The sequence below is a fragment of the Aplysia californica genome, unplaced genomic scaffold (genome assembly GCF_000002075.1).
Source record: "Aplysia californica isolate F4 #8 unplaced genomic scaffold, AplCal3.0 scaffold00546, whole genome shotgun sequence".
Classification (NCBI taxonomy): domain Eukaryota; kingdom Metazoa; phylum Mollusca; class Gastropoda; order Aplysiida; family Aplysiidae; genus Aplysia; species Aplysia californica.
The window spans coordinates 196,380-208,738 of record NW_004797816.1 but is presented as its reverse complement, the minus strand read 5'-3'; the positions used below and the strand labels follow the sequence as shown (position 1 = coordinate 208,738).

Below are 12,359 nucleotides of genomic sequence, written 5' to 3'. Positions count from 1 at the left end.
ACTTATACACAAAACTAGTATATCTAATTAAACATGAATAAAAAGAAAGCACAAGATAAAGTGGAAGACCCATAAATATGGCACTGAGGTACAACATGTATGCAAAAATGAGTACTATCGACTCAGTTTTGGTCATAGGACCTACTAGCGGCACTCTCCAATCACAACGAAAAGAGGAATGAACATGAATACCTAGCCAATAATACAAACAAATAAACAGTATGATAGATTCCAGACAGTAAATTTATTAAATATAATTATCTAGCTTCCCGCACAAAAGGAGCTCTTTGCATAGTTATGTCAAGTTCAATTTTGCACAAAGACAGGTAAACTGACATACGTAGTACATATCATTGGCAGTTCAGAGAGTCTTTTTACTCCTTTAATCATGTCGTTGTCACTGAAACTTGTACTTCAACAAACTAAATAGAGTTCGAAGGGGTCAACAATAGGCCTTGGGGGTCAGATATAGATAATTATATGAGGCCCAAGAGTCAACGAGGGGACGGAGTTAATTCAAGACAAGAATCCAAAAAGATCAATAACGTGGGGTCGGACTAAAGGTAAAGTTATTAATGGTCAACAACGAGGGGTTGGAGGTAATTCAAGACATGAGGGTCAACAACGTGAGGTCGGACTAAAGGTAAATTTCTAAGGGGTCACCAAGAAGGGGTGTCCAAAAGTCAAGACATGAGTCCTGAGGGCCAACAGTGTGGGGTTTGACTGAAGGCAAAGTTATAAATGGTTTTAAATTAAGGGGTGGGGGGCGGGGGGGTAGGCGCTAAGTCAAGACATGAGTCCTGAGGGTCAACAATGTGGGGTTGGACTAAAGGTAAAGTTATAAATGGTAAAAAGCAAGAGGAAGGGGCTAAGTCAAGACTTGAATCTTGAGGGTCAACAACGTGGGGTCGGACTAAAGGTAAAGTTCTAAAAGGTCAACAAAGACAGGTTGGAGGTAAGTCAAGACATGAGTCCTGAGGGTCAACAACGTGGGGTCGGACTAAAGGATAAGTTATAAATGGTCAACAACAAAGGATGGGAGGTAAGACAAGACATGAGTCTTGAGGGTCAACAATGTGGGGTCGCACTAAAGGTAATGTTATAAATGGTAAAAAACGAGGGGTAAGGGCGAAGTCAAGACATGAATCTTGAGGGTCAACAATGTGGGGTCGGACTAAAGTTAAAGTTATAAATGGTAAAAAAAAACGAGGGGTAGGGGCTAAGTCAAGACATGAATCTTGAGGGTCAACAACGAGGGGTCGGACTAAAGGCAAAGTTATAAAAGGTCAACAAAGACGGGTTGGAGGTAAGTCAAGACATGAGTTCTGAGGGTCAACAACGTGGGTCGGACTAAAGATATAGTAATAAATGGTCAACAACGAGGGGTAGGCGTTAAGTCAAGACATGAGGGTCAACAACATGGGGTCGGACTAAGGCTAAAGTTCGAAAGGGTCACTAAGAGGGGGCAGACCAAAGTCAAGACATGAGTCCTGAGGGTCAACAACGTGGGGTCGGACTACAGACAGTTAAAAGTGGTAAACAACGAGGGGTTCGAGGTAATTCAAGACATAAGGGTCAACAACGTGGTGTCAGACTGAAGGCAAAGTTATAAACGATCAACAACGAAGGATGGGAGGGAAGCCAAGACATGAGTCCTGGGGGTCAGCAACGTGGGATGGGACAAAAGGCAAAGTTATAAATGGTCAACAACGAGGGGTTGGAGCTTAGTCAAGACATGAGTCTTGAGGATCAACAATGTGGGGTTGGACTAAAGGTAAAGTTATAAAGGGTCAATAAGAGGGGGCAGACCAAAGTCAAGACAGGAGTCTTGAAGGTCAACAACGTTGGGTAAGACTAATAATAATAATAATAATAATAATAATAATAATAATAATAATAATAATGCAGATTATTTCTATGGCGCCCACTCTCCTGTGAACACAGCTCTTGGCACTTTGGCTTTACATAAATGCATGTTATGAACAATATTCACAGACGCGTGTGCACACACACACGCACACATTACACGCACACACACATGCACACCACACACAGACACACCTACTTGCTTATCACACGTGCACGCTTACACATCGTTACTAAATGAGCACATATAAATACGTAATAAAATAATATATACAATGTTATTCGCAAAATACATAATGGATACACAGTCATTTACATTGCATTGTACTGAACATGAATCTACTGATATAAAAATGATTTCATATTTAGACTCAGATGTTGTATGTCTCATGGGTTGGGGAAGAGAGTTCGAAACTGATGGAGCAATTTCGGAAAATGATCTTTCAGCTAATTTTTTTTATCTCCCTTTCTGGGAACTCTTAACGACATGATCTTAGTAATCTAGATGGAACATAAATCTGGATGAGATCGTTAAGATATGAGGGAGCTTTGTTATTGACACATTTATGACATTATGTTGCAATTTTATATGACATTCTAGCTTTCACAGGGAGCCAATGCAATGTTCTTAACATGAGAGTAATGTGATTCTGTCTCTTCAGTACAAGCCTAGGAGCATGATTTTAAAAAGGTAACTTGTCTAGAGTGGTATTTGGTATGTTAGCTAGTAAAGCCTTGCAATTATCGATGTGAGAAAATAAGAAAGATGACACAGGCATTTTCAATGAGTGTTCATTAAAAAATATAGACATATGACTAAAGGAAAAGTTGTAAGTGATCAACAACGTGGGTTTGGAGCCAGGGTAAGATATGAAACCCGAGGGTCAACAACATGAGGTCGGACTAAAGACAAAGTTATAAATGGCCAACAATGTGATTTGTCAATAACCCTACAAAAGGGTCACCAAGAGACATCGGAGCTAAGTCAAAGAATCCTAAGGGTCAATAACATGGGGTTGGAGTAGAGTTCTAACAGGTTAACAAGAAGGGATCAGAATAAAGTTCCAAAGCATTAAGAAAGAGGGGCTGGAGTAAAGCTCCAACAATTACAAGATACGAGTATATACACATTGGCTGTTGAAGCATTTTTCTTACGGTAAACAAGCTTTTCATTCTATAAAAAAATAATTTGTAGCACTATAAAGGCTTTCAATTTTGTTGAATCAGTGAACTTCAGACTTTTCACAACTACAAGTCAAGAAAATACTGGTGGTATCAGAACGTCTACCACAGAAGGTCAAAGGCCAAACCAACAGCTTGCAGTGCTTGATTATTTATTTTTTATCAAGTCAGTAAACATTTATTAGCTGCACCAACAAAGTGCAAGGAATATTACAAAATAAAAAATCCACTCCAACAACTTCACACTCAAGCTTAAAATCAGCAGGAAGCTCTACCCACACCATTCTACCCCTGCAACCTCCCCCCCCCCTTCCCCCAAAAAAGAAAAACTTACACTGCCACCTCAGCTACCTCCCGCCATGGCCATGGCAATATCTACAAAATCCTACTCTGAGCCTAACCTATCCACCTATCTCCCTATCAACCTAACTGCCTATCTCTACAGCACCACTGCATCACTTTAAGCCTGAGTGTGATATTCGGAAATCGTAGCAACAGAGCACCGTGAAACCTGTTTGACCAGAAAAGTGGCTAGACCTTCTGTTGTCACCAAAGTTTGCACTGTAAGTAAGGAACAAAATGTCTTATTCTAAATCAGTGACATTGTTTCCAAGTAGCTTCATTACAAAATCTCCAGCTGGACATCACACACGGAACATTGTTTTCTTGAATCTTTGCTGGTTTTTACGGCACTCTCAACACAATTTCACACAAGAGAAATAAAACTGCCAAGTCAGCTGTTAAAGTTGTCCGTGGTAGTCATCTGGAGGAATTGACATGTCTATTCAAGAGTAGCTGCATGTTGACAGGATTGTAGGTGCCTGGCAATTGTCTTTTCTTGAATGACTAATGGAAAAATTGTTTCCTAGTGCTATTGGCACAATGTGATCATGTTAGTACAGCACTGGATGTCATGTGCAGCGGGGGAGGATGTAACCATCCAGGGTGATTGGAAGGTCCTTCCTCTCAGGACATGGTATCTGCTTCTTTGGTGGCTGTCAACTGTTGGCTTGGCAGCTTTCTAAGAAAAATATATAAGTTAGCGCGAGTCACTAAATTTGAATAAAGACAAGTACATGTTGCAATAATGGTCACATAACGCACACATGAGAAATAAAATAACGGAGAAAAAGAAAAAAAAGGAAGGACCTGACATTGGCATCCTCCACCCATCCACTATAAGAAAAAGTGGTAGTTTCTGATTGTATATATTTTACAGAGGCAATTTGTTCATGTAAGTGCCCACCACAGAGTTTCCTATAATCCACCTTTTTTAGCACGTATTAAAAGGACGGGCTGACATAAAAATAAATGTGTCAGTAAAACTTTCCTTTCATTTTTTTCTGAAGAACTTGCATCTATTATCTATATAGATTCTAGTTTGTTTATTTTTCAGAATAGAAAAAAATTGTTTACTACCGGTTTAAAAGGACAGAGAGACGTTTATAAAAATCTGTCAGTAAATATGTTTTATCATTTACCCTTTTCACCTAAATGCCAAATAAAAACTTTTAATTTTCAATCAGAAAAAGCAACAGGTATTTTCCTAATTTTACTTCAATAATAAATAAACAAATAGTGTTCCACAACACATTTCCCAGATAAATACCTCATGTAGATGCTCCTGTCTGTGGGTGCTCCTCCGGCTGGTCCTCCTGTCTGCGGCTGGTCCTGGTGATGAAGACGTGTCAATTAATAATATCCTCGTGCATCTATCTAGCATCTGCGTTTGTTGCCATTTTTTGTCCAAAAGTTGCCAAAAGTTGCTACAAAAATGGCAAAAGTTGCCAAAAAAGTTGCCATTAAATTTCAAGCTTTCAACTCTCTGTGACGACGTATACATATCAATATGTTGAAAGAGGTAACTTCATCTATAGCACCAGCATTTCTTGTTTTGTTTTAAGCACCCAGAATATCATTTGTAGCACGTAAAAAAGGGAAAAATAAACGTTTCACAACTGAATGAAATCAAAATTAGATCATAAAAAAACAAAAAAACTTAGACAAGGGCGTGCCTTCATTTATCCGAAAATTGGTCGTTTTAACGATAAAAGTGTGTAATAGAAGAAAAAGTACAGGATAATACATGTACATTTTGTATGTAATCACACACGAGGGGCCTGCCTGCCAGTGTCAGTATTCTTTTATTAATTTATTTATTCATTAAAAAAATTTTTTTTTTTTTTGGGGGGGGGGGGGGGGGGGGGAGGTTAGTGTTTTTTTGCCGCTCGCAAGTGCATCATAAGGTCATATGAGTGCGCGGAACACACCAAACATTGTCAGTTAGTGAGAAATTTTCAATTTTGGCCCGGTGGCGGTAGAAGCCTAATCTATTTTTTGAACCACAAAGGGATCTTTAACGAGCTCAACTTGCACACGCGACCTCTGAGATTGTTTTCCCTTTAACGAGAAAGCTAGGTACAGATCTTTCCTACCATAAGATCAGGGATGTGGCTAAAAGACAGCACTAAGAAGGAGCCAAGGAGAAACAGTAGAGGGTGCAGAAAGAGTCAGGGGCCCAGAATAGGCGGAAAAGACATTTATAGAAATCTGTCAGAAAATATGTTTTATTATGTTTCCTTTTCACCTAAATGCAAGCAACCGCGTTACCGACACTTCGGAGGTGTCTCGACTTGTTGAAAAGCGACACAATTGAGTTCGAAAAATAAAATGATAGATTTGAGCAAAAGCAAGAACATGACAAATCAGATGACTCGGATTTTGATGAAAACGTTGTAGCAAGAGTTTAGGGTGATTCAGATAGATCAGATGTAGAAAATCTAGAATGTAGATCTAGGGTCCGACCGCGAGGCTGAGAGTGAGAGTGATGGGTCGGACCGGTCTCAGGGTCGGACACCCCGATTGAACTAAAGTTAGAAAATTTTCAACAGCTTGCGCATATATAAAGTTATATTTTTCTGAAACTGCATTCATTTTACTTTTTAACTTTTATTTTTTTTCAGGAGTTTTGGAATTTGTTAAGTATTTTAAAAAAATGTTTTTTAAACACTTGCATTCACGGGAGATGGGTTCCTTCCCCTTGCTTAGAATCTAGGAATGGACGTCCCGTCGAGGCCCTTAGGGTGTAATAAAATAATATGTTAATAAATAAAGTTCCAAGACATATTTCCAAGACAAATACCTCCTGTAGATGCTCCTGTCCATGGGTGCTCCTCCAGCAGGTCCTCCTGTCCACGGCTGGTCCTGGTGATGAGGACGTGTCAATACAATCTTCTTACATCTATACAGTTTGTATTTTTTTGAAAATATAAAAAGAGTCGCTATAATATTGTTTACTACCCGTTTAAAAGGACAGAAGAATAAAAAGATCTGTCAGTAAATATGTTTTATCATTTTCCCTTTTCACATAAATGAAAAAAAACCTCTTTACCTTTAGCTGAGAAAACCCAAAAGGTATTTTTCTAATTTTACTTTAATAATTAACAAACAGCGGGTTCCGAAACATATTTCCCAGACAAATACCTCCTGTAGATGCTCCTGTCTGTGGGTGCTCCTCCGGCTGGTCCTCCTGTCCGCGGCTGGTCCTGGTGATGAAGATGTGGTTATTAATTAATACAATCGTCTTGCCTCTAAACAGGTTTTGATTTTTGTTTCAGAAAATAAAGTGAGCTGCTATAATATTGTTTACTACCGGTTTAAAATGACAAACATTAACAAATATCTGTCAGTAAATGTTTTATCATTTTGTCTTTTTACCTTAATGCAGCAATAAATATTTTACCTTTAACTCGGAAAACTGTAATTATGATCAAATAATGTTCCAAGACATAGTTCCCAGACAAATACCTCCAGTTGATGGTCCAGTCTATGTGTGGTCCTTTGAGTGCTCCTTGTGGTCCTTAAGGAACAATCCAGTATACACGCCACTCCAGCATCCTCACACTCAAACTCAAAATTAGCAGGAAGCTCTACCCACACCATTCTACCCCTGCAACCTCTCCCCCCCCCTTTCCCCCCAAAAAGAAAAACCTACACTGCCACCTCAACTACCTCCCGCCATGGCCATGGCAATATCTACAGAATCCTACTCTGAACCTAACCTATCCACCTAGCTCCCTATCAAGCTAGCTGCCTATCTCTACAGCCCCACTGCATCACTTTAAGCCTGAGTGTGATAAACGGAAATCGTCCTGTCTGTAGGTGGTCGTCCGGCTGCTGGTCCTGATGAAGACGTGTCAGTTATTACAACCGTCGTGCATCTGTACAGTTTTTATTTTTGTTTGAGAAAATTAAAAGAGTCACTGTAATATTACCGGTTTAGAAGGACACAAGGACATTAATAAAAAATAATTTTCATGTTGAAATTTAAAAAACAACCCCAAAGTTAAGTTTCTAATTTTACTTTTATATTTAACAAATAAAGTTCCACGACATATTTCCCAGACAAATACCTCCAGTAGATGCTCCTGTCTGTCGGTGCTCCTCCGGCTGGTCCTCCTGTCCGTGGCTGGTCCTGGTGATGAAGACGTGTCAATGAATATAATCGTATTGCATCTATAGTTTGTATTTTTGGTAGCGTCGGTGATCTAGTGGATAGGCTACAGGACCTGTAATCATGGGATTGCGAGTTTGAGGGTTTCATTCTGAGCTCGGTGTGACGTTGTGTCCTTGGGAAAGGCACTTTACACGAATTTTCTATTTGGCTCGGTCCTTGTGGAGATGGATGCCCCACAATATTAAATGACCTTATAGTGTTGATAGGGGGCGTTAAACCTATACCATTACACTATTTTCACAGTTTGAATTTTTGTTTTAGAAAATAAAAACAGTGGCTACATTATTATTTACTACTGGCTTATAAGGTCAGAAAGACATTTTTAAAAAGTTGTCAGAACATACATTTCAATATTTTCCTTTTTCACCTAACTGCAAAAATAGAACTCTCACTTTGATATAAAAAAGAACCCCCAAAAGATATTTTTCTAATTTTACTTCAATAATAAATCGACAAATAATGTTCCACGACATATTTCCGAGACAAATACCTCCTGTAGATGCTCCTGTCTGTGGGTGCTCCTCCAGCTGGTCCTCCTGTCTGTGGCTGGTCCTGGTGATTAAGACGTATCAATTAATACCACCGTCTTGCCTCTATACAGTCTGTATTATTGTTTAAGAAAATAAAAAGTCTGTATTTTTAAAAATATCGGTTTAAAAAGGCCTTTAAAGACATTTTTTAAAAATCTGTCAGAATATACGTTTCATCATTTTCCCTTTTCACCTTCATGCAAAAATAAAATGCTCCAAGATATATTTCCCAGACAAATACCTCCTGTAGATGCTCCTGTCTGTGTGCTCCTCCGACTGGTCCTCCTGTCCACAGCTGGTCCTGGTGATGAAGACGTGTCAATTAATACAATCGTCTTACATCTATACAGTTTGTATTTCATTGGTGAAAAATAAAACTGTCGCTAAAATATTTTGCTACTGGTTTAAAAAGACATAAGGGCACTAATAAAAATCTGTCTGTAAATACGTTTTATTATTTTACCTTGTCAACGAAATGCAATAAAAACTTTGTAATTTGAAAAAAAAGAAATTATTTTTCTAACTTTACTTCAATAATTAATAGATTATGCTATTGGCACTGAGTAGCCTGCCTGCATTTCATAGAAAGAGAATTAAATGGTTTGGCCACCTGTTACGTATGTCACCTCGCCAGCCAGCCTCGAGAACCTATAACACTAAGCACTTAGGCTATAAAAGAAGAGGAATGTCATGCAAAATGTGGATTGAGGTTGTCAAGGAAACTGAGAAATCAAAATATCCAAACTGAAAGAGGTGCTGAGCAGGCCCACCACAGAAAACTGCATCTCCCATCGATGTTTAACAGCAATAGAGGATCAAAAAGTAAAAATCAAAGTAAGTAATTGATAAATAATGTTCCAAGACATATTTCCCAGACAAATACCTCCTGTAGATGCTCCTGCCTGTGGGTGCTGCTTCTCCGACTGGTCCTCCTGTCCGCGGCAGGTCCTGGTCATGAAGACGTGTCAATTAATATATTTGTATTGCATCTATACAAACAGTTATCTTTTTGGGAAAAAATAAACTCACTAAAATATTTTTGCTACTGGTTTAAAAGGTCTGAAAGACAATAAAATCTGTAAAAAAAATAATGTTTTTGTCATTTTCCCTTTTCACCTAAATGTAAAAGTAAAATTTTACCTTGTAATCAGAAAAAACCAATAGGTACTTTTCTAATTTTACTTTCATAGTAAATTAACAAATAATATTCCAAGACTTATTCCCCAGACAAATACCTCCTGTAGATGCTCCTGTCTGTGGGTGCCCCTCCAGCTGGTCCTCCTGTCCACGGCTGGTCCTGGTGATGAAGATGTGCCAATAAAATCCTTTTGCATCTATACAGTTTGTATTTTCGTTTCAGAAAGTAAAAAGTCTCTATAATATTTTTGACTATCGGTTTAAAAAGGCATGAAAGACATTTATAAAAACCGGTCAGAATATACGTTTCATCATTTTCACTTTTTTCACTTTCATGCAAAAATAAAACTTTAACCTTGCTCCTCCGGCTGGTCCTCCTGTCCGCGGCTGGTCCTGGTGATGAAGACGTGTCAATGAATACAATGTTTTAGCATCTATACAGATTTTATTTTTGTTTCAGAAAATAAAAATTCCCTATACTACTATTTACTACTGGTATATAAAAAGCTTGAGACAATAATAAAAATCTGTTAGTAAATACGTTTCATCATTTTCCCTTTTCAACTAAAAGCAAAAGGAAACTTTAGCCTTTAAGTAAAAAAATCCAACACGTGTTTTTCTAATTTTACTTCAATAATGAACAAGTAATGCTCCAAGACATATTTCCAGGACAAATACCTCCCGTAGATGCTCCTGTCTGTGGGTGCTCCTCCGGCTGGTCCTCCTGTCTGCGGCTGTTCCTGATGAGTAAGACGTGTCAATACAATGTTTTAGCATCTATATAGTTTGCATTTTTGTTTCAAAACAAAGAGTCGTTATAATATTGTTTACTACAGGTTTAAAAGGACAGAAAGTCATTTATAAAAATCTTTCAGTAAATACATTATATCATTGTCTCTTATCAACTAAATGCAACAACAAAACTTTTATTTAACTTAAAAAATATAACAATGAACTAATAATGTGCCAAGACATACTACACAGACAAATACCTCCTGTTGATGGTCCAGTCTATAGGAGGTCCTCTGGGTGCTCCTTGTGGTCCTTAAGGAACAATCCAGTATACACGCCACTCCCATCACACTCAAACTCAAAACCAGCAGGAGGCTCTACCCTCACCATTCTACCCCTGCAACCCCCCCCCCCCCCTTACCCCAAAAAAAGAAAACCTACACTGCCCCCTCAACTACCTCCCGCCATGGCCATGGCAAATCTACAAAATCCTACTCTGAACCTAACCTATCCGCCTAGCTACCTATCAACCTATTTGCCTATCTCTACAGCCCCACTGCATCATTTTAAGCCTGAGAGTGACTGAAATCGTAGCAGCAGACCACTGGGATACTTGTTGGACCAGAAAAGTGAACAGACCATCTGATGTCACCAATTTCAGGGTAGCTGTGGCAGGATTCGTTTGGCTGGATGTCCAAGGGTGAGTGGAAGGTCCGTGCAGGGTGTCAGCTTCTTGGGTAGCTGTCAGCTGTTGGATTCTCATGTGGATACTGGCTTTCAGAGAAAAATAAATTTGAAGTTAAATTAAGTTATTAAACTTTTCAGTTTGAGTAAAGAGAAGCGCATCGAGATAATAACAATGAAATATATTATTATGGAAAAAATAAGACAGACAGGCACAAACTACAGGAGAGAGGAAACCAGAAGGTCCTGACATTGACACCCCCACCGACCGACAATAATAAATAGCAGTATATAGGTTTTTGGTCGAGTATTATATTCTATATTGCTATAGAGAAAATTTGTTCATGTACATGTAATTGTCACATACACAATTTCCAAACATTCGCTTTACTTACTACTGTGTGTGTGTTGGAAGCCTATCTTTGAACTCACCACACTCTATCAAAATAAGCCGAGCAGTAGAAAAAACAAATTGTAGCATGTGATACAGAAAGGACCTTTTTATCCTTCAAGGAGATGTCCATTCGTTACATGCTTGTGCCAAATTTTTGACGTATTAAAACTCCCATTATACTTCCTATATTAGTGTGATAAGAAAAAGATGAAAGCAACCAATTGAAGGAGAAGTACCAACTTCAGTGACACGAAGCAACCAATATTATAAAATATTTTCAGTTGAATTGATTTAACAAGCAATAATTCAGTTCTTAGGTATATTTTCAAGACATTACTCATTGGACATATCATATAAAGGGTATTTTTTTAGAGGCACCTAAAATGGAATTTGAAGTTGAACTCAAGACTCACAAATTATGGGTACTCTTGAACTTTTAAAGTTGTTGATTGAGATAATGTCCTCATAGGGGACCTAAGTCTCCGTGAGTAGAGCGAGAGAGAGAGAAAGAGGGAAGGAAAGAGAAGGGGAGAGAGCGGGGGTAGTGGTTGTAGGACGGGGAATACTGAAAATAGAAATAAATGACAAAATCAGAAGGAACTTGGAGGAATCGGTAGGGGTGCAGTTTGAGTAGAAAGATATATATATCTATATATATATTATACAACCACAGCCATTGAGTGCTCAGGAAATGCAAGTGAGACAGAAACCACGGAACGTCTAAAATATGGAAAGAGGAGTGACCTTTCAGTATGCACGATGTACAGTGAGGAGGAGTGGAGAGAGTCGAAGAATGGGGACTTGATAATAGGAGTTGGAATACGACTCAATAGATCTATCAAGAAATACGAAAACAAATAACATACCTGAATAGTTTGCACATTTAATATTTGGAATATCTAGATCTCTAGACGTGTCGCCTGATCGCCTCGGTTTCATTAGCACAGGGGACGGGAAGGCAGTACTGTATCCAACGTAGTTTTACTACTGGAATCACAAATACCTGAAAAGTCGAAAGCCTCCAAACTGTGCAAAGGCTGGCTTCGAACTGATTAGTTTCTACTCAAAGAACCCTAAGAGAGAACAAGCTGAATTGTATTCACCAAGTAGCTGTCTGCTGATTGGCTGTTGGATCTCCGAATTTTACTCAGTCACTTTAAAAATTTTTTTTTAAAGCTTAGAGTACTGTTAACTGTCTCCACTTTCGACCATGACGACAAAGCGTCACAAAGAAACGTGTAGCATTCCCGCGTAGAGAACTCACTCATTGATTTCAGAAAGGAAGACAACGATGTCTCAGTTGTCTTCCCCCCCCCCC

The 12,359-nt window shown here is 38.7% G+C and overlaps 1 protein-coding gene across 1 annotated transcript; it reads right to left on the bottom strand.

The window, feature by feature from the left end:
- Positions 1–7,486: 7,486 nt before the first annotated feature.
- On the bottom strand, positions 7,487–10,337 carry LOC118478409. Its single transcript, XM_035971956.1, has 4 exons — positions 9,330–10,337; positions 8,978–9,042; positions 8,336–8,395; positions 7,487–8,116 (listed from the first exon to the last, which is right to left on the bottom strand). The coding sequence occupies exons 1-4, from the start codon at positions 9,426–9,428 to the stop codon at positions 7,912–7,914; spliced, it is 429 nt and encodes a 142-aa protein (XP_035827849.1). The 5' UTR covers positions 9,429–10,337; the 3' UTR covers positions 7,487–7,911.
- Positions 10,338–12,359: the final 2,022 nt, after the last annotated feature.

Bases quoted from the DNA above. Each gene is read 5' to 3' on its own strand.
- LOC118478409 (XM_035971956.1), bottom strand. From the start codon at position 9,428: ATGCAAAAGGATTTTATTGGCACATCTTCATCACCAGGACCAGCCGTG. The intron at 9,043-9,329 runs GTATTTGTCTGG...CTTCATGACCAG, and splicing joins GACAGGAGCATCTACAGGAG to GACCTGCCGCGGACAGGAGG. The intron at 8,117-8,335 runs GTATTTGTCTGG...CTTAATCACCAG, and splicing joins GACAGGAGCATCTACAGGAG to GACCAGCCACAGACAGGAGG.